At 32.4% G+C, this 24335-nt stretch overlaps 3 protein-coding genes and 1 non-coding gene across 11 annotated transcripts; 2 read left to right on the forward strand and 2 right to left on the reverse strand.

Moving 5' to 3' along the window:
- Positions 1-1485: 1485 nt before the first annotated feature.
- Positions 1486-5874, reverse strand: LOC110666052 (uncharacterized). Of its 4 annotated transcripts, none has more exons than XR_002497095.2 (6): positions 5239-5874; positions 4734-5132; positions 3834-4445; positions 3428-3555; positions 2597-2675; positions 1486-2198 (listed from the first exon to the last, which is right to left on the reverse strand). XR_002497095.2 is itself a non-coding variant. In XM_021826421.2 (5 exons), the coding sequence occupies exons 1-5, from the start codon at positions 5734-5736 to the stop codon at positions 2672-2674; spliced, it is 1641 nt and encodes a 546-aa protein (XP_021682113.2). In that variant the 5' UTR covers positions 5737-5874; the 3' UTR covers positions 1486-2671. The 4 variants fall into 4 exon arrangements, 2 of the variants coding, with proteins under 2 accessions (XP_021682113.2, XP_021682125.2); XR_002497096.2 differs by having other exon boundaries at positions 3424-3555; XM_021826421.2 differs by having other exon boundaries at positions 1486-2675.
- Positions 5875-5968: 94 nt separating this feature from the next.
- On the reverse strand, positions 5969-6041 carry TRNAE-CUC (transfer RNA glutamic acid (anticodon CUC)). Its single transcript has one exon. It is a non-coding gene; the product is annotated as a tRNA-Glu (tRNA).
- Positions 6042-9250: 3209 nt separating this feature from the next.
- LOC110666043 (zinc finger protein GIS2) lies at positions 9251-13737 on the forward strand. Of its 4 annotated transcripts, XM_021826408.2 has the most exons (5): positions 9251-9425; positions 11453-11685; positions 12787-12879; positions 12979-13512; positions 13595-13737. In XM_021826408.2, the coding sequence occupies exons 2-5, from the start codon at positions 11531-11533 to the stop codon at positions 13599-13601; spliced, it is 789 nt and encodes a 262-aa protein (XP_021682100.2). In that variant the 5' UTR covers positions 9251-9425; positions 11453-11530; the 3' UTR covers positions 13602-13737. The 4 variants fall into 4 exon arrangements, with proteins under 4 accessions (XP_021682100.2, XP_021682091.2, XP_021682082.2 ...); XM_021826399.2 differs by having other exon boundaries at positions 9254-9462; positions 12979-13737; XM_021826390.2 differs by having other exon boundaries at positions 9255-9425; positions 12979-13737.
- A 1697-nt stretch (positions 13738-15434) lies between these two features.
- On the forward strand, positions 15435-21858 carry LOC110666037 (uncharacterized). 2 transcript variants are annotated; one of them, XM_058130793.1, is made up of 16 exons: positions 15435-15819; positions 15927-16011; positions 16162-16303; positions 16390-16673; positions 16850-17018; positions 17117-17269; positions 18131-18228; positions 18401-18492; positions 19147-19217; positions 19303-19438; positions 19753-19812; positions 19914-19999; positions 20081-20157; positions 20239-20309; positions 20759-20816; positions 20922-21858. In XM_058130793.1, the coding sequence occupies exons 1-16, from the start codon at positions 15593-15595 to the stop codon at positions 21066-21068; spliced, it is 1956 nt and encodes a 651-aa protein (XP_057986776.1). In that variant the 5' UTR covers positions 15435-15592; the 3' UTR covers positions 21069-21858. The 2 variants fall into 2 exon arrangements, with proteins under 2 accessions (XP_057986776.1, XP_057986777.1); XM_058130794.1 differs by lacking the exon at positions 15435-15819 and having other exon boundaries at positions 15828-16011; positions 16181-16303; positions 20922-21857.
- The last annotated feature ends 2477 nt before the right edge of the window (positions 21859-24335 follow it).

The raw sequence follows: 24335 nt of genomic DNA on the forward strand, positions 1-24335 counted from the left end.
AGTTGAAGGCAAGGAGACATGGAAACCCAGGTTTGGAAGTGTCCAATAGTATTACATGGAATAAGACATTAATATCTCTGTTGTGGTCTAGTTGGTTAGGATGCTCGGCTCTCACCCAAGAGACCCGGTTTAGATTCCATGCAATGGAATTTAATTTTATTTTTTTTCAAGTTTTAAACTTTCTCTTGTATCACCCAACAATCAAACCAGTATTTGGTTAAATACCCATTTTATTTTTCTATTCAGTTAAATAATAAAAAAATTTTATTTTTTAGATAGAAGTATAATTATGTATTTATGAAGTAAAATAATAATTATATTGTTTTTAATTAAAAATTATAAAAAACTAAAAGCTAAATATAAAAAGGTTAAAGATATTGTTTCGCACTAAATAGCCAATATGAGTATGCAAATTTGAGTCAATCTTAGACATGTGAATAACGAGAAGAGCGTAGTGGTCATCACTGTTCCATATGTTGGTATTATTGATTATCAACACCAACACTCAACATTAATATGGAACCAATACTTTATGCCTTTTGCTTTGACAATTATCATGCAAGAAACTGATTTTTTCATTGCATAGAGGAAAGGTTTTAAACTTTCCCTTGTATCAACCAACCACGAGGTTTGCATAGATAATTAAAAAAATGCTTTTAAAAGGAAATTTTAATTTATTATTTTTATATAAAGCTATAATTAAATATTTATTAAGCAGAAATTATTGTTAACAATATTATTATTATTGTTATAAAAAGTAGAAAGCTAAATGTAAAGGCTAATTATTAAATACACTAGAACATTGAAAAATAGTGCTTCTGTCTCACAGAAAAGGGAGCCCTTCCTATAATATAGAGAATAGGTCTCATATAATTGTGAGAGATAGTGCATGTACATCAAATGCACATAATAATTTCTCAAATATAAAAAGTTTAAAAGTTTCATCATTAGTTAGCTTTCCAAATTTGAGCCAATCTTAGATACGTGAATAATGAGAAGAGTGTATTGATCATCATTCTTCCATCTGTTGCCATCATAATCAACACCAACATTCAACATTAATATGGAAGTAAAGGTCCAAAACTGTATGCCTTGTGCTTTGAAATTATCACGCAAGAAACTGATTTTTCATTGCATAGAGGAAAGATTTTAGGCCTTCAACTCAATGTTAGTTAACCATAACCCTCTTGATTTGTGGACAACTACCGGAGGGAAAATGTACGGATGCGCAAGCGAATAGGAACCCTGGCCATGCCATGTAGAATCAAGATTAGTTAAAGACCTTGTTTGTTGTGTATGATCCTTGTAAGTAGCTATTAATTGCCAACTTATAAGCAAGACAGGCAACAGAAGCATGTGAGGATTTATTTTCCATTTTGTTACGACACCAGTGACCAAGTTTTCCTTCATTGAAATGCATGCAAGAAATATGTCCGTGTCATACATTGGGTGTGAATCAAGTTTAATTTGAGTACTACTAGCAAATGCAACACAGCTTAATCCCCAGAGTTTATTACAAAATTCAGGTATTAATTATACTTAGTTGAAGAATAGTTGGCATGGGAAGCATAGACAAAGCAGATCAGAGGATTTCCTGCATTTTGGCAAAACTCAGGTACCGGGTACAAGGATAAAATATAAAGCACATTACAGGCATGACAACCTTGAATAAGAGGTCAGTTGGCCACATTTCATGCATGACAACTATTGTTATAATGACACTGCTGCTGATATTAGCCTCTGAATCAACATCACTGGCGTCTTCGCCAACATCACCACCAACTTCTCTTCCCTTCGAGCCAGTCAAGGACCAGAAGAAGCACGGCTATGGAGAACAGTACAACGTCCACCCAGTAGATGTGATAGAAGACTACGGCTACTGGGATCCTTCACCAAGATCCGGAGGCGGAAATTATTCACCCATTCCCCATGGAAAAGTTTCATGAATTTGTAGTGCCAAAAATATTTCTTCCTCTCACTCGGCGAACCTATATTCTCTTTATCCTAATTGTAGTGTAATGCTACAGTTTAATAACATATTTTAATAGTTACTGCAGTTTAAATTAAGTGGAAGCATTCCACCTAATTCCTTTGTAGAAGCAGAATATGAGATATAGTAGCGGCCATCTGTTCAGGTTTTTCTTGGTTATCTTAGCTCCTCCTCTTCTTGCTCTCTCTTTCAACTGGCCTTATTTATTCTGCATGGAAAATCACGATAATATTTTTTGATTCAACCTAGTTTTCTAGAATCAGTAAAATGTAATCCCCGAGTTAAGCTGAGGACAGACCCATCCCAAACACATTAAATTCAGACACTTCCGTTTCTCAATACAAATAACAGAATAGACCAATCACATAGCATAAATATTGGGTGGCAAGTTCAATTTATGCAATGTTTCAACCAAGATAGCCATAGGCTTCCGACTTCACCATGCTTGACAAAATATCATTACAAGATAACATTCCGACAATACAAAGAAACAAATCTGTAACTCAAATCAAGTGAAAATAAAAACTTTATGCTCCACCTTAATTCAAAAATGAACCAATCATTTGGCACATTTTCTCGTAAAAAATGAGTGTTTAAAGTGATAACCTTTAGATAGCTTTGGAAAGAGATGAGCATCATCCTGGAAGACCATAGCGCTCAAAACAACAATCTAATGCCAAATTACCTATTTGAGGAGAAGAGGGGAAAAAACATCAGATTAACTATAATTAACCTCAAATGATTTATTAAATTTTATTTTTTTTTAAGTTTGAAGAATGTAAAAAGCCAAAATATAACACTCATGAAAAAGTTCTGAGGTGATACCATAAGTGTTTAAGCTAAACATGAGATAATATGTTAATTAAAGCCAACCTAGATTTTATGGAACCACATCACCTACTGAAAATATGCCAACAACACTGTATTGAATGATGTGAAAAGCTAATTCAATCTTCATATAGGCCACAAAAATGCTCACTATGCCCTTAGCCCATACTTATTCTGAGAAATCACAAACAGTTAGCCAAACTAAAATATCTAGCAAAATTGGAGAATCATCAAGACTACAAAGTACCATGGCCTGATGCTGAATTTCTGATCCTTATTCCCGACAAAGAATTTTCTGAAGGTTGAGGAAACCTCCAAAGATGATGGAGATAATAAATTCAACAAAGAATTAAAAATTCAAATTGCTAGCACCAAACGTTATCCAAACCAAGAGTGGATAAACCCTTTGTCCAGTTTTTTTCTCATTCTTATATTTTCAATTTTCAATTTCCTAGAGAGGACATCACCATCATCATCTGTGTATTTTCAATTAAAAGGAAAAACTGGATAAATAAATTTCAAGAAATTCAAAACAGTTGTCATTAAACTACTGAATAAAGTGTTAATTCCAATTAATAGAAGCAGCAACTTACTAATCAACATACTTACAAAAGATGAATCGAAGATGGACCAGCTATGGCAGCAACTCTCTGAGCACGCTGCGCTTCACCTTGGTAGAGTCCCTTCATTTCTTTCTTTGCACGTCTAGCTTCACGCCTTTCCTCCTTTACAGCAGCCTGCATACAGAATTTTAATGTCATAATCAAAGTTCAAACTAGTGATATGATTAAAACAGGGCATAGACAATAAGTAACATTTATTAAAAGCATCAAAACATGTTTATGGATGAGCAATTTGTTTCCCTTGACCCAATTGTCAGTACGTTTACAGAAATGGAAGGATATTTTCATCTTTCACCAGTTTCAAATAGAGTGATTCATCAACTACAGGCATTACATAGTCCAGTATAGCTACAGACACACAGGGAGGGCTCAAACAAACAGCAACTAGATACCTTTCGTTCTTTCTTCTCCTCCTTTGACTCCTGGCCATGTTGCTTCCTCTTCAGTGGCTCAGTTTTTAAGCCAGGCACACCTTTCACTTTTTCCACATCAGATTTTTTACCACGAGGCAAGAAGTCCACAGGAAGTTTCTCCTTTCCTCGAAGGGTTATCACATGACTGGTTGCATTCAAGGCTCCAGAGAAAGTTTCAGCTATCTTCTTCTTTCTAGCAACTCCTGGAGCTTCAATTTTAGCAGGGTGATTATCAAGATTTGAATACGTGGTGATGATAGTCTCGCAATCCCATTGTTCTGAATCATCATCACTACTTTCCCGTACAATGACAACATCTTCATTTTCATCCTCATTTTCATAATTATCTGCATATTCTACACAACGTCGAATGACATCAGCCGCCGAGTCTATTATTTCTTTACTTATTGGTCGCTCATTGGCACGCAATAAATCTGCAGGGACTTCATATTTATCACCAAATTCCAAGTCATCCTTTTGATGGGTATTAAGAACATGGTTGAGCTTATTAGCAAGAGTTTCATCTTCTTCTGCGATATAACCACTATATTCATCATCTTCATCATCTGTGCCATATTCTTGACGTTCAAGCTGCATTGAATGAAACATTGTTACATACAGAAACAAATTCATCTGTAAAATGCACTATATACTTACAGAACCAAATAGAAAATCAGAAAGCAAGATGACATGTTGCGGAAATGAGGATCCCAATTGGGTAAATATAAGGATTCAATAAATGTGAAGAAAAAAAGTTGATATTCTACACAATGACTAAAGAAGCGTTCTTTCAATTCTTGTACAATGGAAAACAAAAGTGATTTCGCAATCTACAAGACAAAACCCATTAAAAATATTGCTTGAAGAGAAGAATATTACCAAATCAAATTGCTCATCCAGAAGACGGCGAACTCGTGGCTTCTCACCAGCAAAATCATTTTCTACTTCTCCTTTCTCTACACTCCTATTATCCACTGCCACACCTTGATTACCAGAAGCCACATGATTGGATTCATCAGTCAAATTCAACTTCTTATCAATATCCAAATCTGCCCCTTCGTCAGGAATATTTGCACGAACAACAAAATCCTCCTCCAAGTCCTCAACATCAGAACCAAACCGCGATAAATCACTGTCATCAAGTAATGCAGCTACTTCAGGATCAAACACTTTCTGCACTCTGACACCAACAGTCTTCGAGGCTACACTATAAATCGACTTATCATTGGTATCATCAATTTTCACTTCGGATACTCGAACTCTCGAAGCATCATATGCCTGGCAAGTCACAGTGCCAAATCGCTTTCACTATAGACCCACTAGATATAGTAAAATTTAAAAAGAAAAATTCATTCTTTAAAAGTAGAAAGAAAATATGACGAACCTTGACATCGCGAGGAAGCTGATCAGGAGTAGCTTTGGGATTTTGATAAAAATAAGAGCCACCACCAGTGTTCTTAATCTCCCTTAAGTGAAGCAAATAATTATAGCCATCATCAGGAAATCCTAACTCTAAAATTTCCCTTCTCACATGCTCAGGCGAAGGCCCCGTCTCCGCCGCAGAAGCTCCACCAAATTCCGGTCCAAACTTCATCGAACTTCCGAAAACTCTATCACTATCATCTCCACCGTCGTCGGAATCGCCAGGCGCATCGGCGAAAATGGAATTAGGATCGTTATCGTATTGACCATTGGGAGAGATACCACCGTCGGGGTTATCTCCGTCGAAGAAGTTGTCTACAGAAAAGGGATTATTGTCGACTCGGACAAAAACTCGATCATTACCCGGTGTTTCGGCGTAACTGGGATCAGATGAGTCGCGGGCGAGCAATTGGAAAGTTGCGGATTTCTTCTTGTCGATAAATTTCTTCGTCTTGCCCATTGTCTGAGCTTAGTAAATAAGTGATATTTGTAAGGAAAATAAACTAGATTATAACGAGGCAGAGCTGTATCCAATGAATTCCATAAACCCTAGAAAATTGTATTTCTGTGTATATAAACCCTAGATGATGAACTGGGGGTTTATCCTCTGTGGTCGAGCTTATCTACATGCGACGTGCATTTTTTTTTTTTTAAAAAAAAAAGAAAAATGCTAAAAAAAACAAATAAAAACCTTCCGTTGCCGGGAATCGAACCCGGGTCTTTCGGGTGAGAGCCGAATATCCTAACCAACTAGACTACAACGGATAATTGATATACCCGAAACTAGTATTTATAAAATGTTAAGAAGTTTGGATGCTTCACCACGTCCACGTCTGCCCAATGAATTTTTTTTTTTTTTTTTAATTTTAAATTTCGAGCAAAACAAATGCGTCAGTTAATGGAGACGTTGGCTAATTTAAGAAGAGCAGTTAAATTAACTATTCACAAGAATTTTACGAATTTTATTTCAAATTTGATTGATCCTTTGCAATTGAAACTTATCTATATAATATATAAATGTGTGAACGAAGGAAAATATTAGTTTTAATCAAATAGTTATTATTTATAATATTTGTAATTATATTTTTTTAATATTTAATTTAATTTTAAATTTTATATAAATTTAAAATTTTTAAGATTTAAAATTTAATTATTTATATAATTTTAAAATTTATATAAATTTAAAATTGTTAGTCTTATTTATATTTAAAGTCTACTTGATTAAATTTTTATTATAATATAATTTTAATCAAAATTTTATAAAAATTCATTCATGATTTATATTATTTATAAAAATAGAAAGATATTTTATTTATATAAATTACTTTTTTAATGAATTCTAATAAATTTTTATCTCTATTTTATAATTATTTATATAAGTTTATTTTAATATAATTATAATTTAATTTATATAAAAAATAAAAAAAGAAATTAATTTTTGTTAATTAAATATATGAATTCTTTTTTTAATATTTTTAAAATTCTCATTTAAGTTAAATTTTTCTATGTTGATTAAAAAAATATTTTATATAAAATAATTTTATATTTTTCTTAATTATAAATATATTTCTATAATCCTTAATTATTACATTAATATATTAATTAATTCTAATTAAAATTGAATTTATAAGTTTTATGTAAATATTAATTGAAAAGTCTATATATATATATATAACAACGAAAAAACTATATATTCATTGATTTATAAAAATATATTAAAATTATGTGAATTTAAAATTTTAAATAATATATAATTATGTACAAAATATAAAAATTAAATTATATATATATATAAACATTTAAATAAATAAAAATATTATTTAAAAATTAATGATGAACTTAATATGTTAAGTTTGAATTTAATTATAAAATTAATATAATTAACAGGATGGTTATAATTTGTAATACTATTTTTTATTTTAAAATGGCACATAATTAAAAGTTTAAAAATGTTAATGTATGTATATATAAAAAAAATAATATTTTTTAATTTTTTACTATTATAATATTATCTTAATTTGATAAATAGTGAATACATATAAAAATAATTAAACATCATACTTTGAATATAAAATTGTTATTTCAATTTAATGAATATATATTTAAATATAAACAATTAAAAAAACCACAATTTTCATATTAATATAAGCATTACATTATTTAATAGAATTTTTATTTATTTGAATTCAATAACTTTCAATAAATGTTTACTTTTAGAAAAATAATTATAAAAAAAAATTAATTTAAAAATATATTATAAGTTAATTTAATAAAATACTTTATTATAAATCGAATAATTATCTATATATTTTTCACCGTGATTATTTTAATTAAGAATAATAATATATTAACTTCATTATTTTTTATTTTATTAGCATTTATTTTTTCATTTTTATAGAAAAGGAACATTTTAATTATTAATTTATTATTTATAAATAATTTATTAGTATTAATATATTTTTAAAATTTTTAAATTTTTTTCATATTATAAAAAAATATAAAATTATGTAAAATATTATATATTAAATAAAAAATAATAATAATAATGACACTTATTGATATAGATGTGCACAATTAATTTTTTAAAATAAAATTAAAAATAATTAGGAATAAAAGAAATTAACATTATATGAAATTATATCAAATTAAATTTATTTCACTATTATATATATAAACTCTTAAATAGTATTAAAAAAATTTATATTTTTCATATTAATTATATATGCTTTATACAAATTATAAAATGGTAAAAACTAATTAGTCTTGATAAATTTAATACTTATAAACTAACAAAATAACATATTGTATTTGCTTAGGGAGAGAGGCAATATATGTATTTTTGAGACTTAAGATCTTTCAAGATCGATACAAAATAGCTTTTTGCATTTCAAATGTCTATAATCAGTGGACTATTATGTCATTTAAGTTTAAGGTGGCTCAATTCCTATTTCAGAAGGCCATGATCCTGTCATTTGGAAATAGTACATAAGAATAGTGGAGACTTTAATTTCTATTACCTGAGTTTGACTAACCACCAAATCAATATTTGAATCAAATTTCTCAAGAAAATTATTTTGAAAATTGACATTTAAAGTATGCTAATTTGGCACTTATTCTACTTGAATTTAAAGATTTTTAGCTTATTGGTATGCATCAAAACTAATCAATAAGTTTTTATTAGAAAAGTTCTTACTTTTGTCAAAATAATATAGTCAAGGAACAAAGCTGCATTAATTATAAAATTATATTATAATATTAATTTTTCATTATAAATTTTATCTCTATAATTTTTTATTAATATATTTTTATTTTTATTAACTTAATTTGAAAATAATAAATACATATATAATATATATATATATATATATATTGTGAAAAATAAAAAATTATTATATTATTATAATAATAATTAATATATTTTAATAAATATTATATTATATAAAAAATTAATAAAATTTAATATATAAAAATATTAAATTATGATCATATATAACGAGTCGAGGTTAAAAAAAACCTAGTCACTCTTTAAGTTTCTCTGATTTAGCTCGCGGACAAGCAAAGCAACGTAAATTTTGTCCGCGCTTTTTTAAAAATTAAACATTAGGATTGTCGATACAAAAATCGCATTAATACATAATCTTAACGCTCTGAAAATTTTGTAAGATAATTAAAGGTTTTTTAAATTTAAAAATAATACATTTATATTTAAGGCTTAATTTTTTAAAGTAAAATTTTAATTATTTTTTATTTTTTTAACTTAAATTATATTTTAAAAATTTTAAAATATCTTCTAAAATATTTATTATCTCCTAAACAATAAAATTTAAAAATATCATCCCGAGAGTGTAAAAAAAAAAAAAAAAAAATCCGATATACAATCTGAAATCTAAAAAAAAAAGGCTTAACAACGTTACATCAGCAAGCCGAAGCTCAGCTCAAGAGTGTCGACGTGTCCGGTTCTTTTCTTGCTTAGGCACGCGGTATCTGACTGTATAAAAGATCCTCTACCTTCTCGACCAGCAAAGTCCACACACTTTCAGCAGCGGCGGCTGGCAGCCCTCAGCAACAAAGAAAAATATTCCCCTACGGAATTTGAGAGGGCGTGGTGCAAAATAGCCCCCTGCGTGAAGGTCCAGAAGAGTACTGCAGGTGTGCATCATCTTAATCGCTCTTACATTTCTTGCGAGTGAGGCGTTGTTCTAGATCCATTTTGATTACATTTCCTTATTGTTTGCACTGTTGAGAAATTCGCGTGTTTGTCACTATGGAAATGTGATGCGTATGTTGTTTATTTGTACTGTTATGATCGGGCCAAGGATTCAAAGGGTTTAGGGTTTTCTGGGGGACTTTGAAGTTTCTGTATGTGAAATTAAGCTGGATTTTTTTTTTCCTTTGTTTTTAAATGAAATTCATTAATTCAATGGTTCGAAACTTGTCTGGTGCTGCTTAGGAAATGCTTCTACTTAAACTAATTGTTATGCCTAGATGCCTTCTGGAACAAATCAATTTTAGTTTTTATCTCATCCTTAATTTTTCTTACTGATAGAATCCCCCCATCGAATTTGAGTGCAATATAGTGGTTTAGTCTCCAAAATTATACAAGATCAATGAAGAATGTATCTCATGTTGTTTAATTGAGTTTGGAATGAGTTTTTGGATGAAAAGTAAATGCATTAATTGATTATTAGTTTTATGTTGTGAGTACTACGCGAATTTTCTTACTGTCGGTCGCTCAAGTAAACAGATCCTTTACGTAGGTTTTAGTTTATATCCGTAAATATTTGCATGGGTTTTATTATGTGATGACGTCATTATTCAAAAAGCTGTTATTTAGGTTGCTCAGGCTGTGTGTTTGAGGTTGATGACCCATTGGCTGGTTCTTAGACATTAATTGTGATAAAGGATGGGATGATACCTGCTAGCTTGTTTGCATTTTCACTGGCATGTATTGGCTGGCTTGCAATTAGGGTGAGATTTTATTATTCGATTATAGAGAAGTATATTCAAACTATGTATTAGAAATTATTAAAAGAACAACCTAAGAAAACGCATAAATTTTTTTGGAAAGCTAATCTCTATTTAACTATTCAGTGAATTAGATGAACTATAATAATATATGCGGACGTGAACTCATGTTGATTTCTTGTGTACGTTGCCAAAGTTTTTATCAAGATTTTCTTCTTGTCATTAGATGTAAGATTTGCTGAACATATTTGGGTTGAGCGATAAGTATGATGCAAGGTTAAGTATATAATAAACGATTGAGTTTAAGAACATGATCTAGCTAATGATTAATGCTTAGTAACTATTTATACAAGATATTAAACTATAAGTCAAATGCTCAAAATGGGTCCACTCTACAATGGTCAATTTGTTTGAAGGTCAAGTGTCAAATTAATTGTTGATGGTATATTTATATCTAGACCAAATTATGGTCCTTTGAAGTTTGAGGGAGTTTCTAGCTTGACAGTGTTAATCTCTTTCTCATCCCTCTACCTTTTGCTTGCATACTGGTGTGGGATGCATGCATGCTCAAGAGGAAGCTTAATGAAGTCTGGGTTTTTGATAGACAGAAATCCATGAGAAGAATATCTAGAGCAGATGGTAGCAGTTATAAACTTGGAGTGTCAAGAAAGCATACCTGGCCTTTGCTGGAAAGTTAAAAGCATAACTTATATATTTGTTCGTGTGTGTAATTTCTTAGCTATTTTCAACCCAGGTTACTGTATGGGTGTACTTCCTTTCACTTGAAAATTTCTGGGGTTTTAAGGGTTTATACTTTGACTACTTTCTTAAGCTGATTCTTCAGTGAGAATTTCAAGTATAATATCCTGGTTGTGATGTGAAACTGATGAATGTTTGTCAAATATGGAGGAGACATGCTTCTCATGTGCGATGGTTTGTTGCATGGTTGGTGTTGTCCATCAGTTCTGACTCTGCATTCGATACTTGAACGAGCTACGTAATTCTCCACTGGGGAAATGTTTCAGTTGAAGAAATGTGTCCTGTATATTTATGTGGTATTCTTTGGGATGCAGTGATTGTTAGTTTGACAGGTGGTTGTTGGGCAAGGATTTTATTGTAGTGTTGGAAATTGGTGTCTTTGTTTGAAGGTTAAAGGTAAGAGTATGAGGTGAACCAATGGGGATAATTTTGGATGTAATTAATGTTCACAGGAAAGCTGCAGAAGCTGTGGAGTGTTGGTTTGTGCTTGTGGATCAGTGGTGGTGACGTGAATAGTAGGAGGTTTGAAGATGAGTTCACGTAGTAGGAGCAATAGCAGGAGTCGGAGTACGAGTCGGAGCCAGATTAGGAGCCGGAGCAGGAGTCCCCGAGATCGCAGAATTCAATCTCGTCGCCATTCTTATCGTAATGCTCCTTATAGGAGAGAGACACATCGTGGTTTCAGGTTATTTGGTTTTCAATGAGTTTTTTTAATGTGTTTCGATTTTGTTCTGTTCAGGATGTTTGTAGCTTACATAACTCAGTAGAATATATTTGGGGGACTCATTCATCTGTATGCTCAATGAGCATCTTGGGAGGATTCGTCTCCTGGGAAGGTTTGCTGGCGATTCTTTGTCGTTGCTAATGCAGTCTACCTTCTGATGCTGTCTAGTTTGTAGTATCTTTTTTATGGTGTGGTGTGGTGTGGTAGCCTTGTTAGTTGTTATTTAATCTATTCCATTAAAATATCCTTGCCTCAATATCATACTGCAGGGTAACTAATAATTTCTATTGTTTTAAACATCTGGGGAAGTCTTTAGCTGAGGGTTTTAATTGTATTGAACCTTGTGATGTGTCCATTTGGCATTATCTGTAAAACTGTCTACAGAATTCTCCTTAGTTGTCACAAAAGCTTCTCAGGCTGCTAATATTATACTTGATCAATGAATAATGATTGATGGCATGAAGTAGCCATGAAGATTATGGAATTTGGAGTTCATTGTTTCACAACATCCTTGGGGTGCCTAGTGAAAATAGTTGTGGTATCACATTGCTCTAACTTCTGACTGAGGGTAGGGTCATAGTTGTTTGTGGTGGTTTGTCATTCTGCAAAAAGTTGGAGATTCATAACGCAGTTTCCCCTTAATCATTTTTTTGGAGAAAGGTTCTAAGATACTACAAAATAGTGATGCTGTTTTAAGGTCTGTTAGACCAGAACCTTTGCTTATTGTCCTGAGTGTGGGCTTGCTATCTTTTAGTTGGCACTTGACAGTGTATTACATTCCTTTTTGAAATTTGAACAGCATTGAATAACTTGATTGCATTATTGTCTGAAGATGTGTTCTTGCATGTGCACTTCTGGGAACACTTGAGTACATGTTAGTTCCTGGTGGATGACCCTTTTTTTTTATCACAGGAAGTGTATGAACTGTTGATTGTTTAAGAATCAGTAGCAGTGATTATTAGTTGCATTTTAAATAATTTAAAGATACCCTTTTAATTTTAGAAGTTTTTTTGATATTCATATTTGCTTTTTTTTTTTTTTGACTTTTTCGATTGTTGCCAGCCAAAGCAATTTGTGCAACAAGTGCAAGCGTCCTGGTCATTTTGCAAGAGAATGCACCAATGTAGCTGTGTGTAACAATTGTGGTCTTCCTGGGTATCCTTCCTACCTGTCCCTTCCCATTTCCCTGTGACCCTTTGTTCATATGCAATGGAAAGAATGTCGGCTTTGAATCTAACTTGTTTTTTCGCCCAGGCATATTGCATCAGAATGCACCACACAGTTGCGGTGTTGGAATTGTCGGGAACCTGGGCATGTTGCTAGTAACTGTCCCAATGAGGGCATCTGTCATTCATGTGGCAAGTCTGGACACCGTGCCAGAGATTGCCCAAATCCCGAGATGTCACCTGGAGACTTGAGGCTATGCAACAATTGCTATAAGCCAGGGCATATTGCTGCTGAGTGTACAAATGATAAAGCATGTAAGAACTGCAGGAAAACTGGCCACGTAGCACGCGATTGTCAGAATGAACCTGTTTGCAACTTGTGTAACATAGCTGGGCATGTGGCAAGGCAGTGCCCAAAGGGTGATAATGTTGCAGAGAGAGGTGGTTGGGGTCGGAGCAGTGGATACCGGGATGTGATCTGCCGTACCTGCAACCAGGTGGGCCACATGAGCAGGGATTGTATGGGTCCCAATCCCATGATCATCTGTCACAACTGTGGTGGCAGGGGCCACAGGGCATTTGAGTGCCCATCAGGAAGATTGGCAGACCGTGGATTCCGGAGGTACTAATATAAGTCGAGTGTTTGGTTTTGCTAGTAATATGGCTTTGATACCAATGAAAGTCTTCCTATTTGTTGTTTGCAGCCTATAATTTGGGCAATTGGACTGTTGCTTTTGTACCAAATTTTTTTACTATGAGGGATCCTTTTCTGAGATCCCACTGTTTCTTTTATGTTTAGACTTTGTAGACGTGACACGTTATATACCATTGAACTGGAGTTTCGCTATTGCTGGTGTTGATTTGATTTGAAGTTCAATGTTCAAGTGTCTGTGCACTGGCTCTTTCTACCAACGCCTTGAGCTGATATGGAATAAATGGGTTCATGGTTGCTCGACCGTCTGGATTTCTCCAGACGAAGATTCTCAAACTGAAGGTATTGCTATTGGGAGATACTGTTATTGTGACACGGTTTGGAATTGTCAATTTTCTGGCGAATCGTGTAAAATTTGTGGATATTTATTTATGGGTGGTTTAATTTTGCTTGGGTTTAACTCGAATTTTAGGATTTACCTCGAGAGATCTCCTTGGACGAAACTGAATTTAGGGCAAATAGTGGTATATAGGGAAATTCAATAGTTATTTGGTTTTATATAAAGTGTTATTATTTTTGTTAAAAAAATAAGATAATTTTACATAAGTTTTTCATTCATCTTATTTTATTTTCATAAAATAAATCTTTTTTTCATAAATTAATTAATTGTAAAAATTTTATTTTATTAATTAAAAAAATAAAATTGTCTCAAATAAAAAAGTACATATAATATTTTTAAAAAAATTTAAAAGGTAAATTATGTATGGTAAATTTTTTTAAAAAAATTATAAGAGCAAGTTTTGATTTATTAAATATTATTTATTAAAATTTTTAAAAATATTATGTATTTTTTTAAATGAATAAATTTTTTTAGTTTAGTTAGTAAAATTTTTGTAAAAAATTATAGGAGCAAGTTTTGATTTATTTAATATTATTTATTAAATTTTTTAAAAATATTATGTATTTTTTAAAATGAATAAATTTTTTTTGTTTAGTTAATAAAATTTTTGTAAATAATTATTTTATAAAAAATAATAATTTTAAAAAATTTATAAAATAAATTATAAATTTATGTGAAATCATCTTATTTTTGTAACAAAATAATTATACTTAATTTGAAACTAAATAACCGTAAAAGTCACCTGATATATATTACAACTGTAGGAGGTTAATAAATTTTAAATTCCAACATTATATTGGAAAAAAAAAAATCCATAGAATAAGAAGAGAGTTTCAAACTTGAGAAAACTGTGGTGTTAATCCTACGCGAAAATTTCAAGGCTTTTTTATAAAAAAAAAAAATCTGAACGATTTAATTCCCCTTGCTTTATTAATTAAAAAAAAAGGCAAGCAAAATGACTCCAGTAGCCCCAATGAATTAATGGGAATTTTTTCTTTAATTTAAAATTTACATATTATTTAAAATTATAATGAGTCGTGAATCTTATAAAAAAATTACAATAAGACATTTATAAGTATGATATTTTAATTTTTAATTGGTCAATTATGTTCACACACCTTGGTGTGATAAAAATTTTCTTGAATTTTATTTTAGAGGGAAGAATTTTCCTGAGCTAATATTCAAGTTAGTTTATGTTTATGCAATTGGGTCGTTTCATTTACACAGCAAGAAAAATTATATATATATATATATATATATATATATATATATATATATATATATATATATATATATATATATATATATACCGGTTTCATTATAATAATATTATATGAGTAATAGTATAATTAATGATTATAGTTAAATAACGATCACACTATATAAAAATATATACGTCAGACATTAAAAATTAAGCAAAATAAAATTAATTCCAATAAAATTAAAAAAAAAAAAATGCAAAGCCTCGCGTTTCCCGCGTGTAAACAAAGAAATAGCCGTTTCTTTCCGCGAAGTCGATGCGATTTTGAAGAAGTAATATGTCGGTTAGGCTTTGAATCAGTCTCTCAATTCGCGATTAAGAGATTTAAAAGCTTATGATCCCTTAATAATCTTTCTTCAAATCTAGCTATTTCGATTTCGAATTCGATAATGGAGACGTCGATATTGACGCCGACTCACAAATACGCAGCGGCTGCTCTGTTCGCTCTGGCTCTTCACCAGTCTCAGATTCACCAAACTCGACCTTCGAAACCTCTTCAGCCTCTCCACGAAGAACCAATTGGAGGAGTAGTAAGCGTTGGTGAGAATATTTCTGTCTCGGATGATCCTCAGCTTTGGATCCATGAAAATTCTGGCTTGCTTTTGCCTGTTTTCCGGTAAAAACAAGAAGATGCTACCAATTTTTACGACTAAATATTAATTTTTTTTTTCGCATTTTATTTTAATTTCAGGATTTAATTTAATTGATATGTGAGATAAACAGGTTGCTTGGAGTGGACGATCAAGCTTGGGATGGGTTGAAGGAAACTGCTGGTTCTTCTTCGCAAGTGAGACACCATGTTGGAGCGGTATTTTTATTTTTTTCCTTCTTTCATCTCTCAATCTTCGATCTATTGAAGGAATAAGGGAAATGTGAATTTTTCTTTTTTTTTTTAGCCGGTGCTTCATCAGATCGCCGTGCATTATTATTATTATTATTGTTATTATTATTATTCCAGTTCTTGAAATTACTGTCAGAGGAAAGTGATGGAACTTCTTCAGAAAAAATGGATAAGGAGATTTCTTTAACAAATACTGTTGATGCTACGGCACAGTCGGCACTTGGCTTGGAAAACTCTCCTGTTTCTTCTGAGGAGACTGGTAGGAGTCAGTAAGCTTAAGTCTAAAAACATGATAATTGAGACATAACGCATACTGAGTTGGAATTAATCTTTATATTGACGCAGAACCTCATCAAAAAACACAGAGCACACATTCCAAGATCTCCAACAAAGAGAAAATCCCTAGTGAATCTGGAGTTGGAACTTCTGATAAAGCCTTGGAAGAGAGAAAACTACTCAGTTATCAGAGGAAAGTGACAGTTCTTTATGAACTTCTTTCAGCTTGTGTCGTAGACAATGGTGAAAGTGATGACGAAAAATCTATTCAGCTTAAAAAAGGTTATGATGCTCGCCACCGTGTGGCCTTACGGTTGCTGGCTACATGGCTCAACATTGGATGGGCAGAAATGGTTTGTTTAATCGTTCTATTCATTTGTAAAGCTCCTTATTATATATTTCTGTGAATAGTCTTGGCCCTTTAATAACAATACAATCCTCATATGCTTTTGTGTGGTATTTGGATGTGATCTCCACTAGTTGTGAATTTCTGAATCATATCTAGCATCCATGTACTGTTCTTCTGTAGGAAGCCATGGAGATAATGATTTCCTTCTCTCTGATGGACTTAGTGAGAAAGGAATGCACCGAAGAAGATAAAAACATTATTCCAGAGACGACTCTGGATAAGATAAAGCGTGGAGGTGTCATTGCTGCTGCCGCTTTAACTGGAGGAACCTTGATGGCTGTTACGGGTGGTATAGAATTTATTTTATTAATAGATCCATCCACAATTCTTTGCTGTAACAAACTAACAATCAGTTTTAATTTACCATTTATCATAACATCTTTGCAGCCCTTACTGCCCCAGCCATTTCGGGGGGATTGGGTGCTCTGGCTCCCACATTGGGTGGTATAGTCCCCGTAATTGGAGCTAGTGGATTTGCTGCAGCAGCAAGCGCTACAGGATCTGTTGCTGGTTCTCTTGCTGTTGCAGCTTCATTTGGAGGTATAGATACTGAAATCAGTTTCTTAATCTCTCTATTGTTTCTTAGTTCACAGTTTGTCAGTATTATCAGTTGGGACTAGAGTTTCTAAGTAATGAGATGGAGTTTAGATATTTGGAACTTCAAAAATGTCTACTCTTTCTCCTGATCATATGCATTCATATAGGGTGCATCGTCTGAGTGAAGCTACTGAATTCCATTAGAAAATGCTTCTGCTTCTTCATGGAAAACATCATTCTAGATACTGCAAAGGAGTATGAGTATGCCAGTAGAATCTCAACAATAAATATTACATGTCATGACAATCCTGATTATTATCTCAACTGATGGTTTTTATATTTTTCTACATTTTTCTGCAGTTCAATTCTGTATGATGGATAAACATTTCAAAACTAAACTTTTCAAAACTATGTACTAACAAATATTCTTGCGTGAAAGAATGTAAATAATAGCAAATATCATCTTAATAGTGAAAACATTTTATGTTAAGCAAATAGTTGCTCAGAAAAGCAAGCGCTCTGTAGTAATCAAAGTCAAAGCATATAAAGTTTCATATACTAAATGTTTTGAGTGTGGAAGGTTGTTGGACGCTTTTGTTCCTCTGCGAGAGTGAGACTAGTGAATTTTAAGCAACCTTGTGAAAGCTGCACACACCTGTATTTGCTTACCAATCATGAGAAAAACGATCAGCAAACAGTGATAAATGAGGAAAGACACTGTTTAAGGACAAGATGATGACCGCGAAGCACACTAACTGAACTAGTGTGCAAAGCATGAAATTAGTAGGCATGCTCTTCATGCTTGTGTCAAATTTGAAGGAAGAAGAATATAATGTGGAATTGATCACATTTTCTGCCTCCCAGCTGCTGGAGCTGGCCTTACCGGAAGTAAAATGGCTAGAAGAATTGGCAGCATTGATGAATTTGAATTCAAAGAAATGGAGGAGAATCATAGCCAAGGCGTAAGTCTTGCTGTTCATTTTGATTATTTACATTTATCTCTTTAGATGGTGGTGTGCTATAGCTGGTTTTAAGAACTAATGAAGTGGTATGCTCATTACCTGTTTTATTTTATTGCATCTTGTTAAATTATTATGTGAATTTGGCATTGGCTATGACTGAATTTCTTGACAGCGGCTGGCAGTTGGAATCTTCATTTCTGGACTTGTCTTTGAGGACGAAGATTTTATAGTGCCATGGAAAGGTCATCATGATAACTTGGAGAGGTAAAGATGCAAAAATTACATCCTTGGCTGAGGGGAGGGAACCCTCGTACTCTATAATCTCCATCCCGGAGGTTGTGTGGTCATGGTCTTGAGCTTCCTCGCTCTCTTCTTATTATTTACAAGTCTTCTTATTTCGGTTTCTGATGCATTTCCAAGAAACAAGTCAGGCGTTTTACCCGTCATCTTACTCCAATATCCATGGCTTAAGCTATTTTTGTTGCAATTGAAAATTTTAAAAGGATAGTAAATGCAACCAGTAACTAAAACACCCATTGCCCCGACATATAGGAACGAGTCCATTATGATTCCAGCTATTGAACGATCAGCTGTGGAATCTATATTCACTTGTTTCTATGACTTCTAATTTCCTAAAATTCCCCAAGGAAGAGAATAACTAAATTTCCCATTCTATTTTCCCCCTCATTTGGAAATGATGCTTAAAATACAATACGTGCTATTAAGCCTCAAAGCTTATCATTGGGCTATAGTTTGACCTTGAATTACTAATTGATTGTAAATGGTGGAACCTTAGAGTTATTTTAATCTATTGTTCATAACTCTTTCCATATTCCGTCATAGTCACTGTTCTGTTATAGTTTTTGATTGGCTGCACGCCTGAAATTTATCACTGATATAATTGTATTAAATACGTAGGTATGCATTGCAGTGGGAATCTGAGAATTTGATTGCATTGAGCACTGCAATAAAGGACTGGCTTGCTTCAAGTACTCTAAATTTTTGTCATTATCACTATTTTGTAACTGAAGCTAGTGGCAGTTTTGTAATGGAATGTCTTGCCACCTGTTGCAGAAATTGCTATGCAGTTGATGACTGAAGGTGCCATGTTGACTGTATTAAGCAGTCTTTTAACAGCCCTGGCCTTACCAGCAGCTCTACTGGCTGCAACTGATCTCATAGACAGTAAATGGGCGATTGCAGTTGACAGGTGATTGTCAATAATGCTGATGGAAGATGATTAATGTAAATTTCATTCTCATCCTTGTTGGAATGGAAGGTTCACTTTATTGCATACTTGGTGACCTCTCCTACCACCACGGCACCACCCCCACCCTTCACTGTATTGTGATAAAGCAGGAAAGCCGCTTGCCTCTGATTTTCCAATTTTTTGCATAGTTTCTTCCTATATTGTGAACTATGCTCCACTGTAACACCCATGCTCTGATTTGGTCATTTCTATGTAGGCTTGAAATTTTAGCTATAAAATTTTTCTTCCCCTCTCAATTCCATATGTAATTTCAGAGCTGATAAAGCTGGAAAGCTGCTTGCTGAGGTGTTGCTAAAGGGATTGCAAGGGAGCAGGTATAGTGTTTGTGGCTTTGTGTATTATATGAGGAAAATATTCATTCTTTATCGTATCATTTGTTATATGAATTAGTTATTTTAATTTCTTTATGTTTCAGACCTGTAACACTCATAGGTTTCTCGTTGGGGGCCCGAGTAATTTTCAAATGTCTCCAGTGTTTGGCTGAAACAGAAGGAGATCATGGTTAGACTATAACCTGTTTCATCATTTTTCTTGATGGATTACGTTGACCACTTGATAAGAAGTCTCTGTCTATGTTTCTAGCTGGAATTGTAGAAAGAGTTGTTCTTCTTGGAGCACCAGTTTCAATAAAGGATGAAAAATGGGAGGATGTCAGGAAGGCAAGAACCAAAACAATGTTTTGTAGGAAACTTGTCTGATTTTATTTGTTAAGATCTATAGTTTCCTTTTCCCGTTGGCAGATTGTGGCTGGTAGAATTATCAATGTTTATTCTACAAATGATTGGACGCTTGGAGTTGCTTTCCGCGCCAAGTAAGCAGTTGATCTTTTATGGTTTTTGGCATATCTTAAGAGAGGAATTCAGATAACTCATGAGTCATAAGAACGCTGAACACAAACAATATTCTTATTTTACTCAAATGTGAAAGAAGCAATCTGGTAATGCATATTATGGTTTTACATTAGGATCATCCAAACTCTAAGATTTGTATGCTACTTAATGTATTATTTATTATGCATTACTGATATGTACATCCTAAAATTCCTAGGATCTAAACCAATTCCTTTAGTATGTCATACTTTTACTGGATGGAAGAAACTATATTTTGTTCACATGCTGCTGTCATATAAACTGTTCATTTCCTGAACTTCTAGATTAAGGCTAATAGATAATAAGCTTCAATTGCTGCATACAACTCCAAAGAGCTTAAACCTTTGACTCGTCATCACATACTGAGGACTTAGAAGTTTCCCATGTGCAGTTTACTTTCTCAGGGATTAGCAGGGATTCAACCTGTTGATATTCTTGGGATTGAGAATGTAAGTGCCAGGTTCTCTATATTTTTTTCACATGCAAACCATCTTTTGTATTTATGTATTACTGCATTGTTTAGTTCAATTCCACAATTTTTGTTGGTTGTACAGGTTGATGTTACCCAAACAATTGAAGGACATGCTTCATATGTTTCCAAAACAAAAGAAATTCTGGGTCAACTTGAGTTGGAGAATTATTACCCTGATTTCAGCAATGCACAAGCCAAAACCCATGAAGAGAAGAACTCTGGAACTTAGTTCTCTCGAATTAATTGATTTCTTTTTTGTCTCCTTGTTCTTCTCTTGACAGGGTGCCACCTTCCGCCAATGCTGCCTATTCTTAATTTTGCCCCCGCGTGATGAGAAGAATGGAACAAAGGTTTGTAAGATTGCGCCAATATAAGCACAGAATTCTGTTGCTAGGTGCAGTTTCTTTTTAAATTTTTCCTTTTTTTTTTTGTCTTGGTATGTCTATTGGTTGGTGAAGCATGAAGGATGAAGTTCCGGTTCAAGTTGGTTTCAGTCTCAACTTCTCACCCTTTGCGTATCTAATTGAGTAATTGTTATAAGTAGAGATCCATTTTGGTTTAACTTTTTGCCTTAAAAAGGATCTTTGTACAATTTTTTTCAAACTAAATATACTTGATAAATATATTAAAAATTATTATCCTTTCATGTGATATGGGAAAAGAAAAAGACAAGATTTTTTTTTCATGAAAGCAACAAAAGAAATGTGCACAGAAACTATGATCTTACGATCAGTTAATAGGTAAAATGATTGCTACACTCAGAACATGATGCAATGTGAGTAAGAAGGACCGGGCTTGTATATTCTGTTGGATGGATTGGAGAGTGGAGACTGAATAGTGTCCCAAAAATATCAAACAAATACCTTGGACAACAAAGTCTGACAAGAACTTGGAAAGTGCAACTTAATTATCGCAATTAATTTTCTGCATTAACATTCTTAGTTCCTCAATTGCAATGTTTTGTCATGTAATTTAATTGTTCAAACTTGTCGTATATGATCAGAGCATTGTTGGTTGTTTCAGCTTGAGTTTGAATCTTAAAGTGCTAGTTTTTTTTTTTTAAATATATTTTCCAGATGTATAGAATATACATGGCAGCATGATGGCACCAACATACAGCAATCAATTTTTATACCTTTGCAAGGAACATTATATGTACAGGTAAAACCAAACTACCCCCACAATTTCTCTATCACTGCAACTTCCTGTGCACACCTCATTTTCAAACGTTATTTCCAAGCAAGAGATAACAGGTCGGTTAATGCAGACAAATCATTTTTGTTTAAACAATGTGAGATCAAATTACTATAACTTCACCGTTAGGAATACTATGTTGGGCTGGCAGTTCAATGTCTGAAGACTCAAAATTACTCATTGGTCTACTAGGGTGCACGCAACCACTCATATTTATATAGTATACACGAGTGGTAGCGCTGGGCGGAGTGAAGATTGCCCAAGGATCACGAGTGGGACAAAAGTGTGCCAGAAGCCTGAAGACAACTTTTTTCCCCCTCCTCTTTTGAAAGAGAGCTAGATTGTTGAAGGAGGTCAAAATCTAGCTGGCAAAGGATTATATAAACCTATATCTAGAGATGGCATGTATCTTTAGCAAGTGAATTCCACAAGTACAAACTTGAAGATGCAGACACTAATTATAATGAGAAGTTTATAGGTTCCGCTTTTCGGGCAATGGCAGTTGTTGAGCTCAGAGGTGATGAAACGGCACTGCTCAAGTTAATGTCACTTCCCTAGAATTTCCTAAGTATGCAAGGAATTCATAATAACATCTCTTCCACTACTGCAATTGAACATGACAACAAGAATAGATACAGTGTATAGAAGAGGAGGAGGTGCTGGTGGAGGAGAAGGAGGCTACAAGTTGGGTTGTTGAGTTGAATGACGGCCTTTGGGATTTGAAGTCTTTTAAGAACAATTAGACAAGAAAAAAATTCAAAAATATTTCCGCTGCCGGGAGTCGAACCCCGAATTTTATCATCTTTGAAACCATTTGACCATCGTGCTACAGCGGATTAACTTATTGTGTTTTAAAAAAATATATTATATAACTTATTAAAACCGACAATTTTAACCAACTCCTATTAATTGGTTGAGGAATCACAATTACACGGAAGGAAAGACAACCCAAGTCCATTCGGAAAGTGGAATTGAGAATAAAGGTTGATAGTTTGTCGACCAATAGAAGTTGAGCATCAGTACTTTCATTAAAAAAAAAAAAAATTAACTCACTAATACTGGAATGATCTTTTTTTTTTTTAATTAATTTCAAGAAACACACACATAATATAAGAAAAATTTACTGTATACACTTAAACTATAAAAAAATCCTACTTAAATTTCAATTGAAATTAATTATAAAAAAATTATTTAAAAAAATTAATAGTAAGATATTAGCCATCAGATCAATAAATTATACTTTGTTATTTTGTAGGCTAAGCTATTGTTTTTAATTTCTTTTGGTTCATATCATATGTGTCTCTGTCCTATCACAATGATTCATGTCCATTGTTATCATTTTCATATCTTCTTTCCCACCCTCGGCTGCTTCTTCTCTCTTCTACAATTTCAGAGTGAAAATTCAATAATTAAGGTACTTGAATTTTGAATGCCAAAAGTTAAGAAGGCTTTGGGATTTTGACTTCCATCACTTCTCTCATTAATAAATAAAAATATATTTTATTGAATCATTCATATTTAAAATATATTTAATATTAATTTTCCTCTATTTCCTATGGTGGGTTCACTCTACTTATGCTTTTTTATTGACAAATTATATAAATAGTACCCTAATTTAGAATATAATAACAGAATAATTAATTTTTAATTTATAATACAAAATTTCTTAATTTTTAATTTAAATAATATAAAATTTTTTTAAATTATTTTTTAATGTAATTTGAAAAATTTATATTTTCTATGTTAATTTGATACTTATTAGAAAAAAAATTAATTTTATTATTTATTTACAAATAATTTTAACGATTCAAATTACATAAATTAATATTTTAATAATTTAAAATTTATTTATTTAAAATTATTAATATATGAAAATATAATTTTTTGATAAATATTATATCAATATAAATAACATAAAAGCTAATTATTGAAAGTCGCCAATGAATTTTATTTTAAAAAATTAAAAATAAAAAATTTTTATATTATCAATTAAAATTTAAATATTTTACTATTACACATTCTTAACTTTCAAGTGGATTATGGGCGCTAGAGTTGAAAATTTTTTTTTTTTTATCCTTTTAAAATTTATTTTCCCCTTCAAGAAAGGTGCATACATATATGCTTCCGCCCCGGTTTGAAAAGGAAAGATTACCCCATAACAGGGGAAAAAAGGTTAAAAAGAAAAACATATTCTAATAATAGGTTTGGTTAAAATCTCTGATACCGGGAGTGAAGCTAGGCTGGCCGGGTAGTGGGGAGACGATAACAAAAATCTCCATCTCGAGGATAAAATTGATGGGCT

The sequence above is a fragment of the Hevea brasiliensis genome, chromosome 12 (genome assembly GCF_030052815.1).
Source record: "Hevea brasiliensis isolate MT/VB/25A 57/8 chromosome 12, ASM3005281v1, whole genome shotgun sequence".
Lineage (NCBI taxonomy): Eukaryota > Viridiplantae > Streptophyta > Magnoliopsida > Malpighiales > Euphorbiaceae > Hevea > Hevea brasiliensis.

Excerpts from the sequence above, each read along its gene's own strand:
- LOC110666052 (XM_021826421.2), bottom strand. The coding sequence starts at position 5,736 with ATGGGCAAGACGAAGAAATTTATCGACAAGAAGAAATCCGCAACTTTC. Across the intron at positions 4,446-4,733 it reads TGGATGAGCAATTTGATTTG|CTTGAACGTCAAGAATATGG; the intron begins GTAATATTCTTC and ends CATTCAATGCAG. Across the intron at positions 3,556-3,833 it reads AGGAGAAGAAAGAACGAAAG|GCTGCTGTAAAGGAGGAAAG; the intron begins GTATCTAGTTGC and ends TTCTGTATGCAG.
- LOC110666037 (XM_058130793.1), top strand. The coding sequence starts at position 15,593 with ATGGAGACGTCGATATTGACGCCGACTCACAAATACGCAGCGGCTGCT. Across the intron at positions 19,439-19,752 it reads TGGGCGATTGCAGTTGACAG|AGCTGATAAAGCTGGAAAGC; the intron begins GTGATTGTCAAT and ends ATGTAATTTCAG. Across the intron at positions 20,817-20,921 it reads ATATTCTTGGGATTGAGAAT|GTTGATGTTACCCAAACAAT; the intron begins GTAAGTGCCAGG and ends TTGGTTGTACAG.
- LOC110666043 (XM_021826408.2), top strand. The coding sequence starts at position 11,531 with ATGAGTTCACGTAGTAGGAGCAATAGCAGGAGTCGGAGTACGAGTCGG. Across the intron at positions 11,686-12,786 it reads GAGACACATCGTGGTTTCAG|CCAAAGCAATTTGTGCAACA; the intron begins GTTATTTGGTTT and ends GATTGTTGCCAG. Across the intron at positions 12,880-12,978 it reads AACAATTGTGGTCTTCCTGG|GCATATTGCATCAGAATGCA; the intron begins GTATCCTTCCTA and ends TTTTTCGCCCAG.